General features: G+C 43.4%; 1 protein-coding gene across 1 annotated transcript in view; it reads left to right on the forward strand.

Annotated features, from left to right (window-relative positions):
• The window catches only part of CFP (complement factor properdin), a 105,204-nt gene that overhangs the window by 76,828 nt on the left and 1,209 nt on the right, over positions 1 to 27,167 (forward strand). Inside the window, exons 7-9 of the mRNA XM_082262994.1 lie at positions 1,965 to 2,156; positions 10,098 to 10,212; positions 22,830 to 22,969. Coding sequence (XP_082119120.1) covers positions 1,965 to 2,156; positions 10,098 to 10,212; positions 22,830 to 22,968 — 446 coding nt within the window. The 3' untranslated portion in view covers position 22,969. The remainder of the gene's footprint in view (positions 1 to 1,964; positions 2,157 to 10,097; positions 10,213 to 22,829; positions 22,970 to 27,167) is intronic.

Consider the following 27,167-nt stretch of genomic DNA (forward strand, 5'->3'; position numbering starts at 1 on the left):
TTGTGCCATGTATGCAGTCACTGTCCGTCTCTTGTGCCATGTATGCAGTCTCTGATTGTCTCTTGTGGCATGTTTGCAGTCTCCGATCGTCTCTTGTGCCATGTATGCAGTCTCTGACCATCCCTTGTGCCATGTCTGCAGTCTCTGATCATCTCTTGTGCCATGTTTGCAGTCTCTGACCATCCCTTATGCCATGACCGCAGTCTCTGACCATCTCTTGTGCCATGTAAGCAGTCTCTGACCATCTCTTGTGCCATGTCCGCAGTCTCTGACCATCTCTTGTGCCATGTATGCAGTCTCTGACCATCTATTTCGCCATGTTCACAGTCTCTGACCATCTATTGCGCCATGTCCACAGTCTCTGACCATCTCTTGTGCCATGTATGCAGTCTCTGATCATCCCTTGTGCCATGACCGCAGTCTCTTACCATCTCTTGCTTCATGTATGCAGTCTCTGATCATCTCTTGTGCATTGTATGCAGTCTCTGTGGACAGTAATGTAAGGGGGAGCTCAGTAAAATTCATGTGGCTCTGTCATGTAAATTTTGGACACCCTCTCAGTAAATTTCACTTAGGGGGTTGGCAACACTGCACCCCATTAAAGTTCCCCCTCCCTCCACTATGTATCCTGAGCGCCACTTGCCCATCTCCGGCGTCTGGGCCTGGCATAGCAGGTGCTGCCAGATAGGGGGAGGGAGAAGAGCAGACACACTTCCTCTCTCCTCCCCTTCTTCTTCCTGACCTGGAAGCAACATTGACAGTTTCCCCGACCATTAAGGCCAGTAATATCAGCAGGCAAATAAAGTTTATGCCACATGGGTGTGGGTGTGGGGGTTTGCATTGTGGAGGGGAGGTGGGGGACACAGGAGTATGGTTGGTGGGGGGGAGGGTGTGACAAGAGGACAGTTGGTGGGGGGGGGCACCAAAATGCACCTTCGCCTAAGTAAACGAAAATCCTTGCACTGGTCCCGTCTCCTAGGAGAGACTGTGGGGTAGTAGAGATCCCTCTGTCCTTTCTTTTTCAGCTCCCAGCCTGGATGCAGAGCCCCCTCAGCCCCGGGTCCCCTCCTAGGCTACATGACACAGCTTCCTCACTCCATTTTCCACCCGACTCCCCTGCTGGACAGGCTGCATAATATTTATGGGCTCCTCTGCCAGGCCTCCTTCCTGGTGCTTGTCCAGATTCCCATAAATATGCAGATCAGGACCTCCTAGACTCCACCCACTAGCTTCTAGAATCCTCCCCAAGCTTCCAGAACCAGGAGGAGGTACCAGAGGCCTGACCTGTAGAGCCCTCCAGCCTAACCTACAGTAACTCCAGCCAATTCAGAGACTCACCCTACTACTGTGAGTCAGAAACTAAATTTACTTACACTAGTCTGCACACTAGGGGGGCACTTCACTTTCCCAACTCAACTGGAACCTTTCCCTGCTGCTATTACTGTCCCTGACAGACAGATGACCAGTCTCTACACTACTGACAAACACAGGAGTCAGGGTCTTAAATATGCTCTGCCTGATCCAAGATGACCACCAGAGTCACATGGGGTGTCAATATCCAAAGGGATCACTGCCCCAGTGACCTGGGAAACCAGAGAGGGACCATGTTCCTCTTGACTTCCTCTCCCTCTGAACTGCTGCTGTGGTTGAGCGCCACCTGCAGTGGAAAAAAATAGACTGCACTTGCCTTCAGGCATGCAACATTTTCGGGAGTGGCATAGTTCCATCCTTCGAACCCTGCATTACTAAAATTATCCTGACAGCCATTTGAAATAAAGAAGCATCATTTCCACTGCAGTGGTTAGATTCCAGTCCTCTCAACATCTTAATAAAAAAGTTATTTTCTGTAGAAATATACGGTTCCTTATAAGGTGTTCCGTAAAGCCCTCTGTATCATGGTTGTTTTTAATGATGCGTGCTCTCCCAACACTGTTAAACACAATATCCTTTTTCCTTACTTGTAGTTGATGGGAAATGGACCAATTGGGAGGAATGGTCAGAATGCAAACGTCTTACAGAAGATCAGATTAAATGTAAAAATAGAGCAGCGCTGCAGAAGAGGAAACGCAAATGTGTCGGTACAAGGTTTGATGGAAAGCCATGTGATGGTGAAGCCAGAGAAAGCCGAACTTGCTACAACGTAGATAATTGTTTCTGTAAGTTAATTGATTTCAAGTCCTTTGGGCTACAGAATGCATGTTGTGTGTGTTGCTCTGCTAAAGAATTTTGCAGACTATATTAACCCCTTGCTGCACACCTACAGTACATTTTCTACAAGCAATGATTTTGGCTGTATACCTGCTGATCGGCTGTGGCTTATCACAGCACAGACCTCTGTGTGTATGTAAATAGAGCACACAGGATCTAGCCAGTTTCTTCCTCTCTGAGCTCTTTTCGTTTGGGGAGAGGAGCAAGGCAGACTTTGTGTGAATACAATCAGCACATATAATTTTTTTTTTTTTAAACAGTATAAGTTTTATTAACCACTTTACCACCGGAGGATTTTTCTGTCTTACATCCAGGCCACTTTTTGCGATTCGGCGCTGTGCGATTTTAACTGACAATTGCGCGGTCGTATGACGCCGTACCCAAACTAAATTTACGTCCTTTTTTTCCCAAAAACAGAGCTTTCTTTTGGTGGTATGTGATCACCTGTGTGATTTTTACTTTTTGCGCTATAAACAAAAAAAGAGCGTTTATTTTGAAAAAATAACAATATTTTTCACATTTTTTTATATGAAACCCCCCCCCCCCCCCCAAAAAAAAAATGTAAAAATCTAAATTTTTTTACATTTTTGGCCAATTTGTTTTCTGCTACCTATGTTTGGTAAAATAAATCACAATAAGCGTATTTTGATTGGTTTGCGCAAAAGTTATTGCGTTTACTAACTAAGGGAAAGATTTCTGTCATTTTTGGTGTTTTTTTTTTTAACGAGTAATGGCGGCGATCTGCGATTTTTTTTTTTTGCGGGACTGCAACATTGCGGCGGACAGATCGGACCCTTGACTGACATTTTTGACACTTTTGGGGGTACCAGTGACATTACTACAGTAATCAGTGCTATACATATGCACTGTTACTGTAAAAATGACACTGGCAGGGAAGGGGTTAATTTTATTGGAGAGGGAGGGGTTAATGTATGCCTGGTGCTTACTAACGTGTGTGGGGGGAGGTGACTGAGTGACACAGGGACAGATCGCATGTTCAGCTATGCTGAACCATGCTATCTGACCCTGCCTGTCACTTAGGAGATCCGCCCGCTCTGTTTACACAAGCGGGCGGATCTCCACACTCGATTCCCCGACAATCGGGGGAAGAGCAGCGGCGATCGCCGCCGCTCCTCCCCTGGCCTGACTCCGGCTGTGACTGAAAACAGCAGGAGCGTGCCTCCGGCGGCGCACGAGCGCCGCCTACAGGGGGAGGAGTCGAGCGACGTAGGTCTACGTCGCTGGACGGAATCGAGCCACTTTGCCGCAGTACAGTCAATGTGACTGGTCGGCAAGTGGTTAAAGTCTGCAGAATACACAGTTAATTTTGACACCGCACACACCCCATATAAAAAACACAGGGTAGGGTGAACACAAGTACTGTATGTAAACAGCAATTGCCCCGCACATATGAGGTATCATCGAGCATATTGCAGTGACAGCAATAATTCTAGGGACATAACTCATATTTAACCCTAACCTGACAACCTGTAAAGGTTTTTAAAGTTTAACCTATGAAGAATTTTGGGTATCATTTTTTTGCGATTCCATTTCATACTATATGTGGGGAAAATTTCTGCGCTATGGGCTAAAACTGATTAAACACGAAATGTATGAAATAAGTGAAAGCAGCACACATGGACTCATAGAAAAAATCCCAAAAACAATAGTAGCATAATATAATATGTGTAGCGCTAACAAAGGATATAGGTGAATATATATTAATTCATAAAAAATTATATATATAAAAATGCAAGAAATATACATACAATATAATAATGTATGAAAAAGCCGTGATGTTAATCAAATAAGCTCATATGAGTAAATTGTGACAAATAATCATAAGCATATATAATATATATATACCAAATAATAGTCCATACACCAGAAGGGAAAAGAGGAAATCAATCAAGTCCCAGCAGGTAATTCTTAATCCCACGTAGTAAGCCCAGGTGAAAAGAAGGAGGAACACCCGTGAGGGATCACCAGGGAAGCAAAATAGCAGCTTACCAGAGCAAAATGGTCATCCAACCTAATGGATAGACTGCTGTAGGCTTGATAGTATCAGTTTAGAAAACAACCAGATGTCACTCTCAAAAGACAGGTACCTCCGGTCCGGTAATCACAGGCATAAAAAAAATGATGATAGGGACATAGCATAACTCCATAAAACCATCAAACCAAAAGGTATAAAACTCACATTTCAGACGACATATTACAGCATGTAAAGATGTTAGTAAAGAATCCGGGTGTTGCGGTGTCTCCGCAAACACTAATATACAAGAAGCCGGCTTGTGAGGGTGTGGTCGCGACACGTCGGACTCCACCCGACCGGTTTCGTCATATGTTTGACGTCGTCACACCCCTGGTGTATGGACAATTATTTGGACTTTATATATGCTTATGATTATTTGTCACGATTCCATTTCATACCCGCAGTTGATCCAGGGGAAGGCAAAAATCCCCAGCAAAGCATGATCCGATTTTCTCCAGCAGGGGAAAAAAAGTCCTTCCTGATCCCCCAAGAGGCAATTGGGTATTCCCTGGATCAGCTTTACCTATAAATGTTAGTATCCAGTTATAATATGTACATTTAGGAAAGAATCCAGGTCTTTTTAAAAAGCAATCCACTGAGCTAGCCAGAACCAGCTCTTGAGGGAGTCTATTCCACATTTTGCACAGCTCTTACTGTAAAGAAACCTTTCCGTATTTGGAGATGAAATCTTCCTCTAGATGTAAAGAGTGCCCCCTTGTCCTCTGTGATGACCTTAAAGTGAATAACTCAACACCAAGTTCACTATACGGACCACTTATGTATTTATACACGTTGATCATATCCCCCCTAATCTCTTCTTCTCAAGAGAGAATTCATTCAGTTTCTCTAATCTTTCCTCATAGCAGAGCACTTTTCTCCAATTCCCCAATATCCTTTTTGAGAACTGGTGCCCAAAGCTGAACTGCATATTCCAGATGAGGTCTTACTAATGATTTGTACAGAGGCAAAATTCTATCTCTCTCTCTGGAGTCCATACCTCTATTTATACAAGAATTACAAGAACCTTGAAAACCGCAGCTTGGCATTGATGATGGATTAAGTGAGTGGATAGGCGCTATTAAAAGGTATCAGGGATAATAATATTATTGCACTCATAATACTATAAAATGATATTCATAAAATAGCACATTTAAAAAGATGCAAAATGAAATAAAAGTGATTCAAAATATAAGTGAATCAAATTAATCAAGCGCTGGGTGCACAATATAAAATGTGTATATATATATATATATATATATACAGTATATATCATGGAGATTCGGATATATAATAATACCAATTCTATAGAGAACAATTATATGATATATATCCTTATAAAGTGTCGGAAACAATGTGGTAAGGTGACTGTGTGCTGGGGTGAGGAAATAGTGTATACAGTGTATACCAATAATAACAAAAACTATTGTGTATTTATAATGCAAGATAATAATAAAAAATATATATATATCAGAATAAAAAAAAAAAAAATATATATATATATATATATAGTGTCCTTAGTGTTTCAAATAGTGTCCATTCAAGGGTATTAAATATAATAAATATTAAGTGACACTGTGTTGAGAGTAATAGTCCAATTCCAAAAGTGCAGATACGAATCTCAGTGACACTTGGCTGAGTGGATGTCTTCAAAATATTGTGAGGATCCCCGATCACCAGACCAGTGCAGCTGTGAGTACACACTGATAGCAATGGCCGCTCACCTTAATGATAGCAAATATACGCAGTATAAAAGGACTCTTGGATACAGTGGGTATCTCCCTCAGATGGTCATAAAACGACTCTTGGATATAGTGGGTATCTCCCTCAGATGGTCATCAGGTACCAGGTCCCCTTTATAACGCACGGATGGATCCTCTCTCCAGTATACTCCACTAACTTCCTCCGCTCATGAAATAATAATAAAGGACATCCCCATAGTGTAATACGATAAAAATAAGCAATTTATTGAAAAAGTCATAACTCACAAGTAAAGTTGGATAAGAACAGTGTGAAGCATAAGCCGCCGGAGTCCACAGACTGTAACGGCATCTTTTCCACCTACTTCCATTTCTCGGCGGAAACCGGAAGTGACGTCACCCGGCTCCTCCCGACGCATTGCATCACAAGCGTGACTTTTTTAAGGGTACAGTCCACAGACTGTAACGGCATCTTTTCCACCTACTTCCAGTTCTTGCCCGAAACCGGAAGTGACATCACCCGGCTCCTCCCGACGCACTGCGTCACAAGCGTGACTTGAAAAAGTCACCCTTGTGAAGCAACGCGTCGGGAGGAGCCGGGTGACGTCACTTTCGGTTTCGGTCGAGAACCGGAAGTAGGTGGAAAAGACGCCGGCGGCGGCGACTCCGGCGGCTTATGCTTCACACTGTTCTTTTTCAACTTTACTTGTGAGTTATTACTTTTTCAATAAATTGCCTATTTTTATCGTATTAAACTATGGGGATGTCCTTTATTATATTATATTATTATTATTATTATTATATATTTATTTATATATATTTTGAATCACCTTTATTTCCCTTTGCATCTTTTTAAATGTGCTATTTTATGAATATCATTTTATAGTATTCTGAGTGCAATATTATTATTATCCCTGATACCTTTTAATAGCGCCTATCCACTCACTTAATCCATCATCTAGCTATATATGTGGTGACACATTTAGGGTTGGCAGCTGTTTTTCACAAAGGTTATTGGTTGCATTCGCATCTAGATTCGCATCTTGTTTCCTAGCTTATCCCCGATTTTTTAGTTAAAGATTGGTAGCGCATTGGTCATTTTATACTTTATTACGCAGCTTGGCATTGCATGCTATTATTAAGCATATGATCTACCAGAACACCCAGATCCTTCTCCTACAACTAGGGGATTCCTTACCCTTGCCTTACCCTTACCAACCCCAACGAGGCAGCCATCATGGAAGAGTAGAGAGCAGCCACCCTATTAATCTCTATGTTTAGTGATTAAGGACATTGTTTAACCACTTGACCTCTGGAAGATTTTTTTTTTCCAAATATTTTATTTTGGATTAGGAACAGGCATAACCAGAACAGTACAACAATGATACTGTATATAGACATTTGCATTTCCAATGGTGTATCATACAACATTTCTATACAGTAAACCAATCTTGTAACCTCACAAAAATCAAAAAAACAATATAGAGAGAGTAGGGATGAGCTTTGAGTTTGAGTCGAACATAAAGGCTGTCGGGTTTAAGCATCCACCGGCAGCGTCTCCATCATATGGTGCAGGATTATCTAGCGGCAAGAGCAGATTTGGAGACCTTTCCAACTGAGCATCCACTGGATTACTGGGTCTTGAGGATGGACCACTGGCCAGAACTTGCTCAATATGCAATGGAGCTACTGGCCTGTCCTGCTTCCAGCGTGCTTTCCGAACGGACATTCAGTGCTGCTGGAGGTTTTGTGACGTATAAAAGAGTGTGTCAGCAGCTATCAAGCCCCTGATGCTGACCCCCATTCTTGATTGAATTTGCTAGGGGTCTGGTATCCCTTGAAGACTGCCTATGCTGTCTATCCTATTACTGAATCTTGATTATGCTAGATTCCAACAATGTTTTTGGTTTAGAGCACCATCAACAACCAAGGCCCAATTTTTCTCTACCTGTATGACAAGTACATGCGATTTGAATTTTGTATTGAATGTTTGACAGCAGGCTCCTTCCTGCGCCTAGCAAGAGTAACTGCGAGGGCTTGCAGTGTTCAGGCACCACCAACAACCAAGGCCCAATTTTTCTGCACCTGTATGACAAGTACATATGATTTGAATTTTGTATCGAATTTGTAACAGCAGGGCCCATTCCTGCACCCAGCAAGAGTAACTGCGAGGGGTTGCAGTGTCACCAACAACCAAGGCCCAATTTTCCTGCACATGTATGACAAGTACATGCGATTTGAATTTTGTATCAAATTTTCTACAGCAGGGCTCGTTCCTGCGCCCTGCGCGGTTTTTTTTTATAACTTTGACGTATCAGATCCAAATCCATACCAGACCCGAAGGGACTTGGGGGGACCCTACGCTGTTTTTTTTCATGTTTTTTTTTTTATCTGTATTGCCGAGAGCCGACAATACATTACAGCCGCGAGCAAGTTTAAATTACATTTTTTCCTTTAGAAATGTCAGCATTGCTGCAGCAGGCTACATAAATCGTAAAAATGCGCCACTTTACAGGCACATTAAGGGTACCCCCCCCAAGCACGATATTGAAAGGAATTTTTCATTTTTATTGTTTCACTTTAAGCATTATTAAAATCACTGCTCCTATAAAAACGATCCTTTTAAAAAAAAAAAAAAATGTTTGCATTGATACATGTCCCCCAGGGCAGTACCCAGACCCCAATACACTTTTTTGGGCAATAACTTGCATTTAAGCCTTTAAAATGAGGACTTTTGATTTTTCAGGTTTGAGTCCCATAGACTTTAATGGAGTTCAAATATTCGAACAAACTTTTCCCCCGTTGGCGGTGTTCTGGTGCGAACCGAACAGGGGGGTGTTCGGCCCATCCCTAATAGAGAGTATTTCAAATATGGGTTATTCCTTTCTTTACTTAAACCACATAAATATACCACACAATAAGAGATATGTTTATGCTATGCTGTAAATATTAAATCCTCCATCTTATTGATTTTCTCTACTTTACGAAGCCAACAACTAGTAGTTGACGGTTGCTGTTTTTTTCCAATTAAAGGGGATGCAAGATTTGGCGGCATTCAATAGGTGACGTATTATGGATTTTTTTATACTTTCTCGCCAGGATGGCCAAAACATGTAGTAAGAAAAAAGCTGGGTCGTTAGGAATCATGAATGACCTCTGGAAGGTTTTACCCCCTTCATGACCAGAGCATTTTTTACTATTCGGCACTGTGCTACTTAACTGGTAATTGCGCGGTCATGCAACACTGTACGTAAATTACATTTTTATCACGCAATTAGTGCTTTCTTTTGGTTGTATTTGACCACAACTGGGTTTTTTATTTTTTTCTATATAAATGAAAAAAAATGAAAATTTTGAAAAAGAAAAAACAATATTTTTTACTTTCTGCTATAAAACATATCCAATACCAAATTTTAAAAATCTAATTTCTTCATGAATTTAGGCCAACGAGTATTCTGCTACATGTCTTTGGTAAAAAAAAATCCTAATAAGTGTATACTATTTGGTTTGCGTGAAAGTTATATCATCTGTTATAGATAACAGAGTTTTTTTTATACTACTGGTGGTGACCAGCGACTTATAGTGGGACTGTTAAAGTGTGGCGGCCAATCTGACACTTAAGGACACTGGCTGGGGGTACACTAAATGACTAACTGACACTGATCTCAATAGTGACACTAATACAGTAATCAGTGCTAATGTTATACACTGTCACTGTACTAATTACACTGGCTGTGAAGGGGTTAACATTGAGTGGCAAATAGTTACAAATAGTAACTTAAATCATTATTTGGTGTTGAAACAGTCAAAGCATTTAAACATTTGGTCCACTGAAAAATAGGGACATTTCAGGCTCCTCTTCTCTTTAGCATTAGCACAGTGCCATCTACTGGTGACAATAATACCTTTACCTGCCTACACACCGGTTTTCCCAAAAGTCTGCGCAGAGCTGGAAATTAGAAACTTCCGCTGCAATAAGAATTTCTTTTGGCCACAAGGGATTCTTTAAAACTCACTTCTGAATTGAGAACAGTTGCAGCAATGAATGCTTAGCATTATCCATTTACACAATGATTTTGGCTTGTTTCCTGTTCAAGAAATGTGTATGGTATATTTTTTTAGGTGTTCAAAATGCTTATGCTTTGAAATGTTTTTAGATCAAAAACCAGGTACCTGGGCAGAATGGAGCAAGTGGGGACTTTGTTCCTCCCCATGTGGACAATCTGAGAGAAAAAGATTCAGAGAGTGTTTGCCAAACCATCCAGATTACCCGTAAGTCATTCCTCCAGCATCCAACTTTGTCGCAATCCTGTGCCATCTGTGTGATAATTCTGCTGCTCTTACTGAAAAAGTATCATTACTGATTTAAAGGTAGACTCCAATTAAAATTGAATATTAAACCTTGAGGAGAGCATAGCCGCTGAGTAGTTGTAGGACATCGGTTCTCCTCACTTCCTTTTCTCTGGTGATCCTGGAACCTGCCTGCTAGAGATGATGGAACACCCTGCTTGCTGCCTCTCACATACAGGAAGCCTGATTTATAAATGTCAGTGTTAAGAAGTTTCTCACAGTCACCAATCAGATTTAGTCCTGCCTTGGACGTTTGAATGTGATTAGTGATGCATTAAGAAGATGGAGAGGAATTAAAACAGTTCAACGAGTACACTTCTGTTGACCCTTTATGGAGCTGAGTATGCTTTTTCTGCAGGTGAACATACAGAACTAAGATTAAAGTGGTTGTAAAGCTCAGATATGAAATATAAACAAAGCATATCCCTCCATAGTGTTTTCTTGTCTCAATTAAAAGTAGAGTTGGGTGAAAGGTTCGGCCTGAGCATGAGTTCGAGCCGAACATTGGCTGTTCACCCGTTCGACGAACACCGGCATTTTCAGGCTGTTCGTCCATTTGTTCGGCCTGCCGAACGACCACAATGCACTGAGCCGCAGCACAGTACAATGGAAGCCCTGATGAACTTAAGCAATGAAAGCTTTGCCCAATCAGGGCACATAGCACTGTCAGAGCCATGATTTGACACTGTAATGATGACTCTATCCAATCATGGCTCATTGCTCCTGGTCCCACCGTACACTACAAAAATATTATCCCTATAGTGGCCATTTGCAGTGTGATATTGGCGTAGAGATAGAACAGGGCTCAGTGTTACCAGCGAGTTAGTGTGCTTTAGTGTACTATTGTGATTCTATTCTGAGTGTCAGTTTAGCGTGAATCTAGTAATAGTACAGCGCGAGCATAGTAGGACCATTCATTTTTACTTTAGTGTCAGTTTATTGTTAATCTAGTGATAGTACAGTGTGAGAGTAGTGCGACCGTTCATTTTTACTTTAGTGTCCTTTTATTTTGCGAGGGCAGGTTTCCTGCAGTAAATTTCAGTATGTTACTGCACGTTTACTGCAGTATCTTGCAGTGCCTAATTGCAGGTTTACTGCAGTATATTTTAGTGCAATTATTGCAGGTTTACTGCAGTATATTGCAGTGTGGTAAGTCACGATTAATATAGTATAATTTAGTGCGTTATTGCAGGTTTACCGCAGTATTCTGCAGTGCGTTAGTGCACGTTTAAGGCAGTATATTGCAGTGCAATACTGCACATTTAGCAAAGTATATTTCAGTGCATTGGCGCACATTTAACGCAGTATATTTCAGGGCAATACTGCAAGTTTACCGAAGTACATTGCAGTGCGTTACTGCACGTTTAACGCAGTATATTTCAGTGCATTATTGCAGGTTTACTGCAGTATATTTCAGTGTGTTAGTGCACATTTAATGCAGTACATTTAAGTGCGTTATTGTACATTTTCCGCATTATATTTCAGTGCGTTACTACATGTTTTACGCATCATATTTCAGTGCATTACTGCACGTTTAACACAGTATATTTCATTAGGTTATTGCAGGTTTACTGAAGTATACTGCAGTGCATTAGTGCGTGTTTAACACAGTAAATTTTAGTGCGTTATTGCACATTTAATGCAGTATATTTCAGTGCAGTATATCTCAGTGGGTTAGTGCATGTTTGCCGCAGTATATTGTAGTGCATCAATGTAGTTTTACTGCAGTATATTGTATTGTGTCGGTGCAGTCAGTCTGTGTAGTAGGTACTCTAATTAAAGTGCACCAAACACCACTTTCAATTGATTAAAGTGCATCCACGTACATATTTCCCCATCTTTATTACATTTTGTTATTAAGACCTTCCCCCCCCCCCCCCACCATCATGTCTGGGATGCCAACAAGGAGACACAGATGTTTCCATGACACTGTGAGGGGGCCAGCAGCATCTGTGTCCACAGGCAAAGATGGATGTGGTCCGTCCTCATGCAGGGCATCATTCCCTCTGTTTAGTGATGTTGCCCATGCTATCCATTCCATATTATCACCCAAGCAGAGACTAGTGCGCAGTGCACTGCAGCTGCTAGAGTGGCTTATTCTGCCTCCTTGTCCACCACCAACCCCCAAAGTCCAAAGTCCAATTTTAACCACCACTTTTTGGCTTTTTTGACATACCATTGCAATTTTTGACAGCAAGGCCAATTCTTGCTTTCATTAAGAGTACCTCTATAGCGTTACGGTGTGAAGGCACCACCAACACCCAAAGTCCAATTTTTCCGCACCTGTTACTTACTCCAAAGCCTATGAAAGAAACATCAGAACATATCCAAAAAATCTCTAATCCTGTTCCGAGTGCACTAAACAGTGGCCTCATCATACAGACTGGCTCCCCAAGCCATTATTTACAAAATAAAGAAAACCTGAATGGGAAATGTAATTTTTTTGGCTTTATAAATGTCATTATTGCTGCAGCAGATTCTATACATGATACAGATGTGCCACTTTACAGGCAGACTAAGGGTTCCCCCAGGCACTATATTTTAAGGAATTTTTCATTTTAATTGTTATTTCTTTTTGTTATGGTTTCACTTTAAGCGTCAGTAAATCACTGCTAATTAAAAAATTATGCATATACACCTTCAAAATAGGCACTTTTGATTTTTCCAGTTCGGTCCCATAGACTTCAACGAACTTCGAAAGTTCTGCAACGAACCGAAGATCGTTTGGCCCATGTCTACTCCAGAGCTTAGTAAATGAGGGAGAGCTCTGAATGACTTCCATTATCCAATCATGTGTAATCAAACATGCTGTTTTTTATTTTCCTTGCACTTGATTGGGTATTCTTTGCAATGTAATTTCTGTCTGCTGCTTTGTTCCTCTGCTATCAGCATGAATCACTTCTGACAATTTTTTATGACACCAAGAGAAAAAAGGTGACAGGGGAGGGACCTCCAGCAGATTGAAAGCCTCAGCTCTGTTCCTGTGAGCTGTGAGAAGAGAGGCATGTCTCTTTCTTCCAATCAGCTCTCCTCACTGAGTGTAACTTCAGCTCTCCACCCTCTTTTTTTCTGAACTCTCAGACAAGCTTATAAATTCAGCACTTTGAATGGATGTAGAGAAGAGAAGACTGCAGATAGAAAGATACAACGTATGTAGGAGTATTTATTTAATCTCTGTGTATCACCTAAAGATAGTCCCTTCATTGGATATATGTAAGGGTTACAATCATTTTAAGGTAAACTTGTATGCTCTCCTTTTTTTTAAAAAAGTACGGGGAATTTTCTTTTCCCTCCAAGCGATGGCAAGGTGAGTACAGACAGGAGGGGAGGAGGGGGGGTGTCAGGAGTTTATTGAATATTTGCTTTTCACTGCATGGACAAGGTACTTGTTAACTTTGATAAAGTAGTTCAAAGATCAGAGATGATGAGCTGTTTTCTGAGGCAACCAATCAGCTTTCACTAGAGCACCATTTCTTAACCACTTCAATACAGGGCACTTATACCCCCTTCCTGCCCAGACCAATTTTCAGCTTTTAGTGCTCTCACACTTTGATTGACAATTACTCAGTCATGATACACTGTACCCAAACAACATTTTTATCATTTTTTTTCACACAAATATAGCTTTCATTTGGTGGTATTTAATCACCGCTGTTTTTTTTTATTTTTTGCAAAATAGGCAAAATAAGAGCAAACATTTTAAAAAAAAAAAACACTTTTTTTATAGTTTATATTATAAAATGTTGCCAATAAGTAATTTTTCTTAATAAATTTGGGCCAAACTTTATACTGCTACATATCTTTGGTAAAATTACCCCAAATGAGTGTATATTATTACTGATGGCGGTACTATGTGACAGGTCACTGATGGCGGGCCTGTGTGACAGATCCAGATGTGGTCACTGATGGCGGGCCTGTGTGACAGTTTTCGACAGAACCAGATGTGCTGTGACAGATCTAGAAGGTGACAGGTTCCCTTTATTGGGGGGGGGGGGCACACAAGTGGTGCACAGTAATGTGTAATAATACAGGCAAAAATGTCTCACTCACTGATCCTAGCTTTCCTCCTCACACGATCGGTGTGTGAGGAGAAGAAGCCAGAGCATTACTAACGGCTGTCTATGTTTTGATTTGTGACTGGCTGTGATTGGACACAGCCGATCACGTGGTAAACAGACAATTTTGACAGATCCAGATGTGTTCTTTACCCTGATCGGGGATGGGCTGTGTCCGAGGGACACGCGTCATCCCCGATCGCTGCGATGGGCGCCCCCTGCTGGATGTCATATAACGGCCGTCATTCTGTTATATGGCGGGTGGGAAGTGGCTAATGGAGTATTAAAGTAACATTCTTTACATTAGGTAATTATACAGAGGCTTAATCACTGACTCATGCTGTATTAGTATTGTTAAAACATTTTTAACCGCTTGCCGACTGTTCACAGTATATTTACTGCGGCAGTCAGCCCCTCACAGGCAGAGCGACGTAGGTCTACATCGCTAGCCTGTGAGGCTCTGGGGAGCGAGCGCGCGCCGCCGGAGGCGCGCTCCCGCTCTGCGCGGTCACGGACACCCCCGCGCGTGTGACCGGCGGACCCAATGTCCGCCGGTCACTCAGCGATCGTCGGGGGAGAGGGAGAAAGTCAGGCGGCTTATGTAAACAAGCCACCTGTCATTCTCCCCGGTGTAGAAACACTGATCACACGGTTCTACAATGTAGGACCGTTGATCAGTGTTCCTACAGCTCAAGCCACAGCCAATCACAGTAAGAATCACGCCACTAGGGACACACACAGCCCCTCCCTCTCAAATAAAGTTAACCCCTTCACTACCAGTGTCATTTTACAGTAACAGTGCATATGTATAGCACTGATTACTGTAGTAATGTCACTGGTAACCCCAAAAGTGTCAAAAATGTCAGTCAAGGGTCCGATCTGTCCGCCGCAATGTCGCAGTACCGCAAAAAAAATCGCAGATCGCCGCCATTACGCGTTAAAAATAAAAACAACAAAAATGACAAAAATCTTCCCCTTTGTTAGTAAACGCGATAACTTTTGCGCAAACCAATAAAAATACGCTTTTTGCGATTTTTTTTTGCCAAACATATGTAGCATAAAACAAATTGGCTGAAAATGTTAAAAAATGTTGATTTTTACATTTTTGGGGGGAATTTCATATAAAAAAATGTGAAAAATATTGTTATTTTTGCAAAATTGACGCTCTTTTTTTGTTTATAGCGCATGATCAAAAAATCGCACAGGTGATCAAATACCACCAAAAGAAAGCTCTGTTTGTGGGGAAAAAAAGGACATCAAATTAGTTTAGGTACAGCATCGCACGACCGCGCAATTGTCCGTTAAAGTCACGCAGTGCCGAATCGCAAAATACCCCCTGGTCTTTTAGCAGCCAAATCCTCCGGGGCTTAAGTGGTTAATAACATAGTGCATATCCTCAGTCCATCTCTGTAGCTACAGCTGCTTTGTTATATTTTCTGATTTTCATAACAGCCAGCAGGAGTTATACATCAGCTTCCTCCTAACTGTTAAAGTGAAAGAACGCATATCGCTCACCTTTTAGACATGCATGTTCCAGGGAGTGAGCTGGCTACTGAATGGTATAGACTTTAGCTATAAATTCTGTCCATCAGTTGCTTGATTACTTTCTCAGACCTGCTTCTGTAACAGTTATCAAACAACTGTTCAGCAAAGCACAGCTAAATTCTGGATCAACCAGTGGCCAGCAGCAAGGAACATGCTTGTTTATAGGGTTTCCAGGGATGTGCTCTTTCACTCAACATCACTTACACTCTCCGCTCTCAATGCATCTGAATAGGTGGCTTCAAAAGGATATATTGCAAGAGGAATTAATTGTAGACACAGGCATAAAGGAAATGAATGCTTCTGAGAAAATTTAATTATTATAAGGTATTTATGGGGACTAAATGTACACAGACATTTAAAGAAGTATGATGCATTTAGAGTTAAAGCTTGAATCATACAAGTCATTTTTGTGTTTTGACTTCAGTAAGGCTTTAAACCAACCTTTCTTAACTAGGGTTCCTCCAGAAGTTGCTAGGGGTTCCTTGGGCATTGAGCAATTTCTGCCTCTCAGATAAATCCCCACTGACACCAACTATCTTTTTAGCTATTTGTAAGAAGGGTATGCAGATAGGGCAATTATCAGCAGGGTTTCTCTAAGCCCATTAAGTTATTTCAAGGGTTCCTCCATGTTTAGGCTGAGTTAAATTGTGACCCGTGGACTTAGCTTCCTTTAGGCTGCATTCACATGTCAGCGTTTGGATCGCGGGCAGAACCGCCGCGGTTCCGCCCGCGATCTGGAGATTATTGCAAATCGCGGGACGCCTTTGCAATAGCCCCCCAAACGCCGAGTGATGTTGCCGCGATTTCCGCCTGCCGAATCGCGGCAACATCGCGCAAACAAAATCGCGGGACGCAATACGCTCCAAAGAAGCTCTTGCAATAAATTTCCGGAGCGCGGGCGGAACCGCGGCGGTTCTGCCAGCGATCCATACGCTCACATGTGAACGGAGCCTTAAGTTATTGCAATATATATATATATAAATGAGATAACTTCAGGAGGATTATTTTTGTTTACGGATTCACAGTTTGCAAATCCTTCAACTAGGAAGTGCCAGTGATGTCATATTTCAGAAGATTTCACAAGTCAGATTTTCTACAATGTATTAAACATAGAGCAGCAGACAAAAAACGGAAAATTTATATCAAATACTTACCGTAATTTTCCTTTCCTGATGGACTCCATGGCAGCATACGTTTGGGTAGTCCCGCCTCCACTCCTACCCTATAGGACCCCACTCCCATAAATCCTTGCTCCCTTTCAGCATCCGTGTTCTGTAACTAGCCTACTCAGGAACTGGGAGGGGACTCCTGCTGCCATGGAGTCCATCAGGAAAGGAAAATTACGGTAAGTATTTGATATAAATTTTCCGTTTTCCTGACAGACTCCATGGCAGCATACGTTTGGGAAATAACTCGCCAAAACACAATTGGGTGGGCAGATGCTGATAAATTTTAATTAACACCTGCAACAGATAACACTTGAGCACCAAAACCAACAGAAGAAAGAGCCGCCGGCTCAACACAATAATGTGACATAAATGTATGAATGGACGACCAAGACGCTGCTCTGCAGACCACATCCGGAGCGACATGTCTTGAAGCTGCCCATGAAGTAGCGACACCACGCGTAGAATGTGCAGTCACCGCTTTAGGAGGAACCAAGCCCTTCTCTCTATAAGCCCACTGAATCGCCTCTACTATCCAGGAGGCAACTGATCTTGAGGAAGCACGCATACCCTTATTCTTCCCAGACAATAGGACAAATAGATAATCTGTTTTCCGGAAAGAGGCTGTAGCTTCCAAGTACTGTCTGAGCGTGTTGCCCACATCCAGAGGATGGACTTCCGGAGAGTTGGCCGATGAATTGAAAGTAGGGAGAACAATTTCTTGGTTCTCATGAAAAACCGAAGTGACTTTAGGCCTTGCTCCCAGCATTGGAATGAGGACAACTCTATCCGGGAAAAAAGTCAGAAAAGGTTCCTTACTTCCCAGACTTTGGATCTCTGACACCCTTTTAGCAGATGTGATGGCCACCAAAAAGACCGTTTTGAGGGTGAGATGTTTCACTGATATAGGATTTTCAAGACTTGAGCCAACCGATGATAAGAAATCAAGGACCAGAGGCATGTCCCACTTGGGGAATCTCAGCTTCTTCTGTGGCCTTAGCCTTACTGCCCCTTTGAAGAATTGCCTGATCAAAGGATGTGCAGCCCAGGAAATGCCTGTGAAAGCAGATATGGCTGAGACTTGTACTCGTAGGGCGCTTACTGAAAGAGGCAACTCCAATCCTGATTGAAGAAAAGAAAGAATATCTTGCACAGAAGGAGATGACCAGGACTTTCCTTTGGACTCTAGGAAGGAAGTAAACCTAGCCCAAATCCTTTCATAGGTTTTATTCGTGCTTTGTCTTCTGGCACTCAAAAGAGTTGGTATGGCTACTTCGGGACATCCTAACGCTTCCAGCCTTCCCCTTTCAAAAACCAGACCCGAAGGTGCAGACGGGCTGGGCATGGGTGAAGGATGGAGCCCTGGGACAGCAGATCCGTCCTGAGAGGAAGAGGGACTGGGTCGCGGTAGCTCAGTTGAAACAGTAGGGGAAACCACGGTCTGTTGGGCCAGAACGGGATTACTGCAACCACTTTGACTGACTCCATCTGGACTCTCCGCAGGAATTGAAAGATGACTGGTACTGGGGGAAAGGCATAAGCCTTGTGAAACCTCCAGCAATCTGTCAGGGCATCCACCCAGAATGCTCTGGGGTCTCTGTCCCTCGAGTAAAACTTCTGCAACTTCCTGTTGTTGAAGGAGGCAAATAGATCCACCTCTGGGATGAACTCCAAGGACAGGATCCAGCTGAACACATCCTCGTGGAGAGACCACTCGTTGTTGTTGAGTTGTGTTCTCGAGAGGAAATCTGCTTGTGTGTTCTGAGCCCCTGGTATGTAAACTGCCGACAGATTGACCAGGTTTTCCTGAGCCCAGGTCATTATTGGCTCTACTTCCCGAAGCAGGGATGCGCTGCGAGTTCCGCCTTGTTTCCTCACATAGGCTACTGCAGTCGTGTTGTCTAACCTCAGCATGACTGAGGTGCCCCGAATGAGGTGGCTGAAGGCTAGTAACACTTGAAAGGCCGCTCGTAGTTCCAAGATGTTGGACACCGTCTGGCGAGACCGAAAGTCCCATTTCCCTTGTGCCATCTCTGTTCTGCAATGACCGCCCCATCCGGTGTTGCTGGCGTCTGATGTCACTATCACCCAAGATATGGGGGCTATGGAGTGACAATTGCTCAAATTCTTCAGCTGTAGCCACCACGGAAGCCAGCTCTTCATTGTTGCGGTTATCACAATTCGTTGGGAATTGCTGACTCCGTTCCATTGCTGAAGGAAACCCCTCTGAAAAGGCCTCATCCTCCAGAGAGCCCACTTCACCATAGGGGCTGCCGACACCATGGTGCCAATTACCCTTAGGCATTGTTTTGCTGTGAGACGTGATGCTGACAAAGCTAGAGACACTCTGTCCCTGATTACCGGAATCTTTTCTTCTGGCAGAGAGATGGTACTGTTCTTGGTGTTGAACAGCGCACCCAAAAAGACCAGGGACTGAGTGGGAATCAGATGGCTCTTTTCCCTGTTCAGGATCCAGCCGAACCTCTCTAGAGACGAGATGACCAGAGCCAGATATTCCAGGATAACAGACTTGTCTTGGGCCAGAAGAAGGAGGTCGTCCAGGTAATGATAAAGACGGACCTCTCTCAGTCTTATCAAGGCTACCACCGCTAATAAGACCTTCGAAAAGGTACGAGGCGACGTGGAAAGCCCGAAGGGGAGACATACAAATTGTAGATGACGCTGGCCGACCGAGAATCTCAGATATCGTTGAAACTCTGTTGCCACTGGTACGTGGAAGTAAGCATCCTTCAGGTCTACTGAGACCATCCCATCTCCTGGTTGAACGGCTTGCTGAATGGAGAATAGAGTCTCCATCTTGAATTTTTCTCCTTTGATGAAGCGATTCAAGTGCGTCAGATCTATCACTGGTCTCCAGGCGCCGCTCTTCTTGCGCACCATGAACAGAGGAGAGTACACTCCGAATCTTCTTTCGGATTCTGGCACTGGAACCACTGCTCCTTGAGTGACTAGCGAGTCTACGTAAGACAAGAGAATCTCTCTTTTGTCGCCTGACCGAGGAAGGGAGGTAGGAAAAAATCTGTCTCCGGGAATACTGGTGAAGGTCCAAGAATGACCTGCAGAGACCGTGTTGACGACCCAAGTATCCCGGATTGAGGCCGCCCAGACCTGCCGAAAGTGAAAGAGACGACCTCCCACCTGACCGACCTGAGCGGGCCCAATCTCAAAAGGACTTCGTCGTGTCTCTATCCCCAGACGGATTGGACTTGGGGCCTTTCCGAAAGGAAGACTGCCTGGATTTCCAGTTTCTTCCAAACTCCCTTCCTGGCCTATAACTACGTGCCTCCCTGGCACGATCAGAATTTTGTCTTCTAAGAGGTGGCCTCTTCTGACCCAGAAGACGCCTATCCTGGGGGAGAAAGCCCGACTTACCGCCAGTAGCCTTGGAAATGGCGCTATCTAACTTATTCCCAAAGAGGGACGAACCCTCAAAGGGAATACGGCACCACACCTGCTTAGAAGCAGGATCAGCCAACCAAGGGCGTAACCAAAGTGCACGCTTCGCCGTCACGGACGATAGCATTCCCCGGGCCAACAGGCGAATAACATCAATAGACGCCTCCCCCAGAAAGGCTGAGGCCAGTTTCAACTCTTCGATAGGAGAGTCCTTAGCTGCATCTTCGGAGAAGCTTCTGAGGGAATCATCCACATTGTCCACCCACACTTCCATGGCTTTGGACAAAGCAGCCAGGGCCAAAGCCGGTTTACAGGCAGCACCTACTGAAAGATAGACACGCTTCAAATCCGTGTCGATTTTCCTGTCAAGAGGATCCTTGAAGGAGACAGTATCCTCAAGAGGCAAAGTTACGTGCTTCACTAGCCTCATGACAGCCGCATCTACCAGAGGAGGAGTTTCCAGATGTCTGACTTCCTCTTCCTTGAATGGATAGAGCTTGGCCAATTTTGAGATCATAGAATTCTTTTTCTCCACCTTGCTCCATTCTTCCGTTATGATTTCTCCTAATTCAGGAATAAACGAGAAATTCAGCCGTTCCTTGCTCAGCTGTTTAAAGAGCTTTCTCTGCTTCGGGGCCGAAACTACTGGATCTTCCCAGTTTAAAGTTTCTCTGACGGCCTTTACTAAAGGTGGAACCAAATTGAAAGAGAATCCTAAACTTGGTTCATCCTGATCCGAATCGCTATCAGACTCGAATACCGAGGGATGGCTAGGTTCAGAGGATTCGAGGGCTCTTCCGCTAGTGGTCTCTCTAACTGGAGATACCGATGGCTCTGGCGCTGGAGATTGACGTTTATTAAAATCAGCCAGCGAATCCTTGACTATGCGTTTGACCATAGACTCAAGTTGTTGGTCAGATCTTCCCCTTTCATTCGATGCACGGGAATAACAGGAATCGCATAGTGATCCACCGTCCAGTAAACGGATACCACAGCCCCAGCACTTAGTCTCGCTGGATTGGCGTGAAGACCTGGGAGGTGACCGGTCTTTACTACGGTATCTGGACTTGGATGAGCCATGTTTGGAGGAGGAGCGGTGATGCTGCGGATTAGCATGGCGATCCTGCCGCGTGTCCTGCGGTTGTTCCGTCCTAGAAGAGGAGCTGCAAAAGGAAAACACATAAGGCAATACAGTAATGCCCATCCGTACATCCTGCTCCCCCCCTTCATTGAGCCCTGCACTCACCTAAGAGAGGGCTGGTCACAGGGGAGCGGTGACGGGTCCATAAGGAAAAAGGAACCACTGGAATAAATAAGGCATATAAGTATCCCAAGATAGCCTAAAATGAGGACCCCCATAAAGGAAACCCACATACCTGAAATCTAGAGCGTCAGCTCTTGGGAACAGGCTACAGGGCTGGGCGCCGTGATATATAGTCAGTTCCACCGACTGTGGAACTGACAGCTGTTTAAATCCGGCGCCGGCCGTGACGTCACGGTTGCGGCGAACTGCGCATGCGCGAGTATCGGCACTCGCCGCTACTGCGCATGCGCGAACCAAGCCTCGTTCTCGGTCAGTCGGCGCGCATGCGCAGAGCGACCGAGGACGCCGGGGATGGAACGCATAGCGTTCCACGGTGTTCACAGAGCCTCCCGGACCACCAGGAAGACTATGAACGGAACGAGGAGCCGCACACTAGACCACCAGGCAGTCGCTAGACCACCAGGTACACAGAAGGGATAAAATAAAGAAAAAACACTTACCCCTCCAGTCGCACTAGACACCAGGGATACCTTAGAGCCAGAGGACATCCAATCCAGCGTTGGGGCAATACAATGAGGCCACCCACCACAGCGGGGTCATCGGCCATGCCATTACTAGCCCGCTTTGTCAGGCACTTTCTAGGCTCCTCTTCAACTTGCCCATCCCATACCCCGCAGCAGCAAGGGATTATTGGGAAAACAGGTCCTGCCGACTCCAAACGACCCTGCGTCATATAAAACGACCATACTTTGTAGGAATTCAGCACCAAACAGGTGCATGGAGGAGGACAAAAAAAGAACACGGATGCTGAAAGGGAGCAAGGATTTATGGGAGTGGGGTCCTATAGGGTAGGAGTGGAGGCGGGACTACCCAAACGTATGCTGCCATGGAGTCTGTCAGGAAATATAATTTGTTCTTGTGCGGCATGAACTCCATAAAATATTTGGATATCTTTTTCTGAATTATATACATGAAGAAATACAATTTTTTTTTTCATTTTCAAATGCTGTGATGTCATGTTATGCTACCACCTTAAAACAAATAGTGGAGTTTTCTTTAATCTGGCTTTCCACCCTTTCTTTCTCACATTAGGTTGGTGGTGGAAGGAGCCACAAAATCTGTGGATGTCTTTTTCTGGGGAACACCCAGGTTTAAATGTGCAGCGATTAACGGACAAACAAATCGGGTGGAGGAGACTGAAGAGTGTAGAAACACCCCGTCATGCATATAAGGTGAGAAACTATTGGTTCACCATTGAAAAAAGACAAGATGTAGTCCTGCAGCCTCAATAGTGGTTATGCCAAAACCATAGAGATCCCTTCAAGTGGTGCTCCCAGATGTATCTGCCTAGAAGTGGCTCCCATGGGCCATTATAAGTTCATTGTCAGTAAAGCCAAATATAATGAAGTAAATGTAAACCTTTCATAGGTAAGCCTAAAAATTTTAATAATTTAAAACCAGAACTTTTAGTTTGATTTTGTGTGTTTTTTTTGTTTTTTTTTCATTTTTTGATGGAGTGGACAAAGGTTAGAACAAATGTCAGCTATCCAAATCAGCACTGGGAAAACTAAAACTGGTCATACACTGTATAAAATTCACCCAGTGGTTTTCCCTGTGAGCCCAAAGGCAGGCGGGTGACAGCATCAACCACTGCAAGAAGTTTAAAAGAGCTAAGTGGAAAGATGTCAGCCAAAAAGTAGCTGCATCCAATCAGATGAAGCTGCTGTTCAGGTATTACACAACTACAATAGGCACAGCGGGTGATTCAAATTCATATAAACTATCAGTGCGTGGCCAGCTTTGGGGCTCTTGCAAATGGACAGAGGCTCTTGCTGCCCTCTGAAAAGCATTACATGGTGGATCACTTTTCAGGGAGTGGTTGACAGGCAGCTGCTCTTCACCTCCTTTAACCCTGAAAAGCTCACTTCAGGGCACTAAAGGATGCATTTGCAGTGCAGCCCTATTTACCTAAATTGGTCATATTTGACTGTAGTGCTGCCCACCAAACATGACCGGGGGTATAATTTTTACTGTGGCATCTGTACAGTCCAGAGTGGCTACATATTCTTCTTTAGAGGGTGTCGGGGCATGGTAAAACTGAAGCTAACTGCTTGTTTTACTGCCCTATGGCTGCCAGCGTGAATGGGGCTTAACCCTCTTTTTCTGCCAAGTTACTGGAGAAATCCGTCCAACAGAAACTCAACAAGAATTGAAAAAACTTTTACTTAAGCTTGCCATACACTGTTATTTATTTATTTTTTCATCCAGCCAGCAGGCTCTTTCGAGTCCCAAGAAACCCTTTATTTGTCAGCCTGTCAACTTCAGCCTATATAATCAAGTATTTTAACACCCCGTTCACACTACGGCGGATCCAACTTCGGGGCGACCTGTGAAGTCGCGTGCAGCGCGACTTCGGCGCGACTTGCACGGACTTCATGAAATTAATGTCTATGCAAGTCGCTCCAGGTCGCCCCAGAGTAGTACAAGTCGGAGTGACTTGTGTCGCTCCTATTAGAACCGTTCCTGTACCACACAATGGGAGCGCGACAGACCGCGACTTGTCAGGCTGAGTCGGATCAGTGTGAATGGACTGTTAATGCTTACTTGCAGTGCCTACTGCTTACTTGCTTGCTTACCTTACCATAAACCTTTTTCTTTTTTTAATTAAAGCATTATTTAACCTAAAACCAAAAATGTATTATATTAGTAGATGTGGTGGCTGCATTCGTTTTCTTTTATTTGGCTTTTTTCCCCTCTGTTTTCACCTTAATTACAATAAGACACTTGGCCACTCACTAAAACTAGAGGAAAGGCGGTTTAACCTTAAAATACGCAGGAGGTTCTTCACTGTGAGAGCAGTAAGGATGTGGAAATCTCTTCCACAAGCAGTCGAATCAGCAGGGAGCATTGATAGTTTCAAAAAACTATTAGATGGGCACCTTAACGACCACAACATACAGGGGTATACAATGTACAGTTAACAGCAAACACACACACACACATCATAGGCTGAACTGGATGGACTGATGTCTTTTTTCAACCTCACTAACTATGTAACCTGGTGATGTGGCCAGTAACACACCTCCTGTATTAGCGAGACACAACTGGAGGAATGAGGTAGGAGGCACAGTAGACAGCAGCATAGTCCAAGTTCTCTTAAAATGGTCACGTCATTCAAATATTTGGGTGTCCTTATCCCTCCTGATCCAACTAAATATCTGGAACTGAATAAGCTCCCTTTATTCAAACAATTTCAAACTAAGTGTAATTCCTGCTGCAAATTGCGACTTTCAGTCGTAGGTAGAGTGAACCTAATTAAAATGGTTTGGGCTCCACAACTATTGTATATCCTCCACAATTTCCCTCAATGGATACCCCAAGGTGGTTTATACGCATAGAATCTTTATTTAGATCCCTTATTTGGAAGAAGAAGGTTGCCAGGATACGCCTTTCCACTCTACAGTATAGTAGAGATCAGGGAGGACTAGCGGTACCAAATCCTAGATTGTACTTTATGGCCTCCCAACTCCAACATCTAGGGGGGATAGGGAATCCCAGATGCTTCTGATCCAAATCGGGCAGTCCTGCTTCCTGATGAATTACATTATATAGCGTTGTCTTACCTAGAGGTAGGCTTCCCTGCCTTCTCAGGTTCAGAACCTACGATACTCCTCTTCAAAAAGCTTTGGGCTTTCCTCAGGGGAAGCTTAAAGCTGTCAGGTTTTCTTCTGGAAACCCCTTTATGGCTTAATCCCACTTGCAGAATTAGATAAATTGAACGGTTTCCAAACATGGGAGACGCTGGGTGTACGGTACATGTCTAAACTATTCCGTCAAGATATATTAAAATCATTCTCAAAGCTACAGTCGGAATTTGAGCTACCGCGACATTGGTTTTACAAATACCTGCAATTACGACACACACTGCAGGCTCAACAGCATCACTCTCACCTAGTGCTGTCTAAACACCCATTTCTAAATACCGTATTCCCTGAACCTAGCAAAAAGGTAATTTTCTCTACTCTGACAACAACAATACAGGACTTGATCACTTTACCGCAAAAGCAAGGTTGAGAACGAGACTTGGGTGCTATTGATGATGATACTTGGGAGACGTGCCTACAATCCATTCCATCCGTCTCGTTCTCGTCTTCACATAAACTGTCCCACCTATTTCTACTGCACAGGGCATACTGGACTTCATCACAGCTTTATGATTGGGGGGAGAAGAGACTCGCCTATATGTCCGAAATGTTGTGACGAAGAAGGAACACTTATACACTTGATGTGGCCATGTCCTAAACTCTTCCGATACTGGAAGGGAGTGACTGATAGCATTGCCAGAGTATATATGATCAAGGTCCCATTAGACCCCATAGTTTGTTTATTGGGAGAAATAGACGAACAGCCTCCCCCCTTAATAAATATCGCTGTGATACGACTTGCTATACCTTGCCAGCAAACAGATAGCCAGACTTTGGCTGTCCTCAAACATCCCCTCTATGAAACATTGGATAGAACAGGTTAATCAGACACTTATCCATGAAAAGTTTACTTATCAGCATAGAAATGCTAACAGGAAATTTACGGTAGCTTGGTTTGGCAGGCATGGCTGGACACCCCTGGTATAGCCCCAGCTCAGTTGATCATTGAAAGACTATTTCAAGTCTGAGTATGTCACACGTAATATTCCTTCTATATGGAGGAGGGTATGGACTGGAGGTATGGAGGTATGTCTTCTAACAAGTTATCATATGTGAATAAGTAAAAACTTAGTAAATTATGTTATTGTGCAGGGTGTTCCAAGAATTCTTGTCTTCATGGGAAAGTATACTCTTCCATTGTGCATTGGCTCGTTGGGCGTAGTTTTCGCTTTCCAAAAAAAAAAAAAAAAAAGAGAGAGATACTAATTCTATTGCTGTTAGATTCTGGTGTCAAGATGTATTCTCACACTGGGTGTGTGTTATACTACTACTCTCGTACATCCATTTATTGCAGAACTTTGATCTAGTGGGTGAAGTGTTTCTTTTGCTTGTGTATCACTGTATTCTTATTTTATACTATGGTTGCCCATTTGCTGTATGTGTAACCACTTTTTGTATATTTCGTTCTTTGGCACAATACATTTTTTTTCTTTCTGATTTTCTGATTAAAGACAGCAGCATTGTCAGGCCGAGGGTGGGAAGGTTTTTCCTTTTGGGATAAAGGTTTTGCATGAATAAATAAAAGCTGATCATTTTAATCACCCCCTGCCAGTGATAAGTGGCCTGTTTCATCCGTGTAAACTGATACAAAAAAATGAATATGAAAAAAAGCCTAAAAATGGAAACCATTGCAGCCATCACATCTACGAATTGGTAAGCCGCAATATAATTAATGTCTGCTTTTAGGTTTAACCACTTGCCGATCGCAAGCAGTACATAAACTGTG

Source organism: Pelophylax lessonae (genome assembly GCF_965119305.1).
Source record: "Pelophylax lessonae genome assembly, chromosome: 7".
NCBI classification, from domain to species: domain Eukaryota; kingdom Metazoa; phylum Chordata; class Amphibia; order Anura; family Ranidae; genus Pelophylax; species Pelophylax lessonae.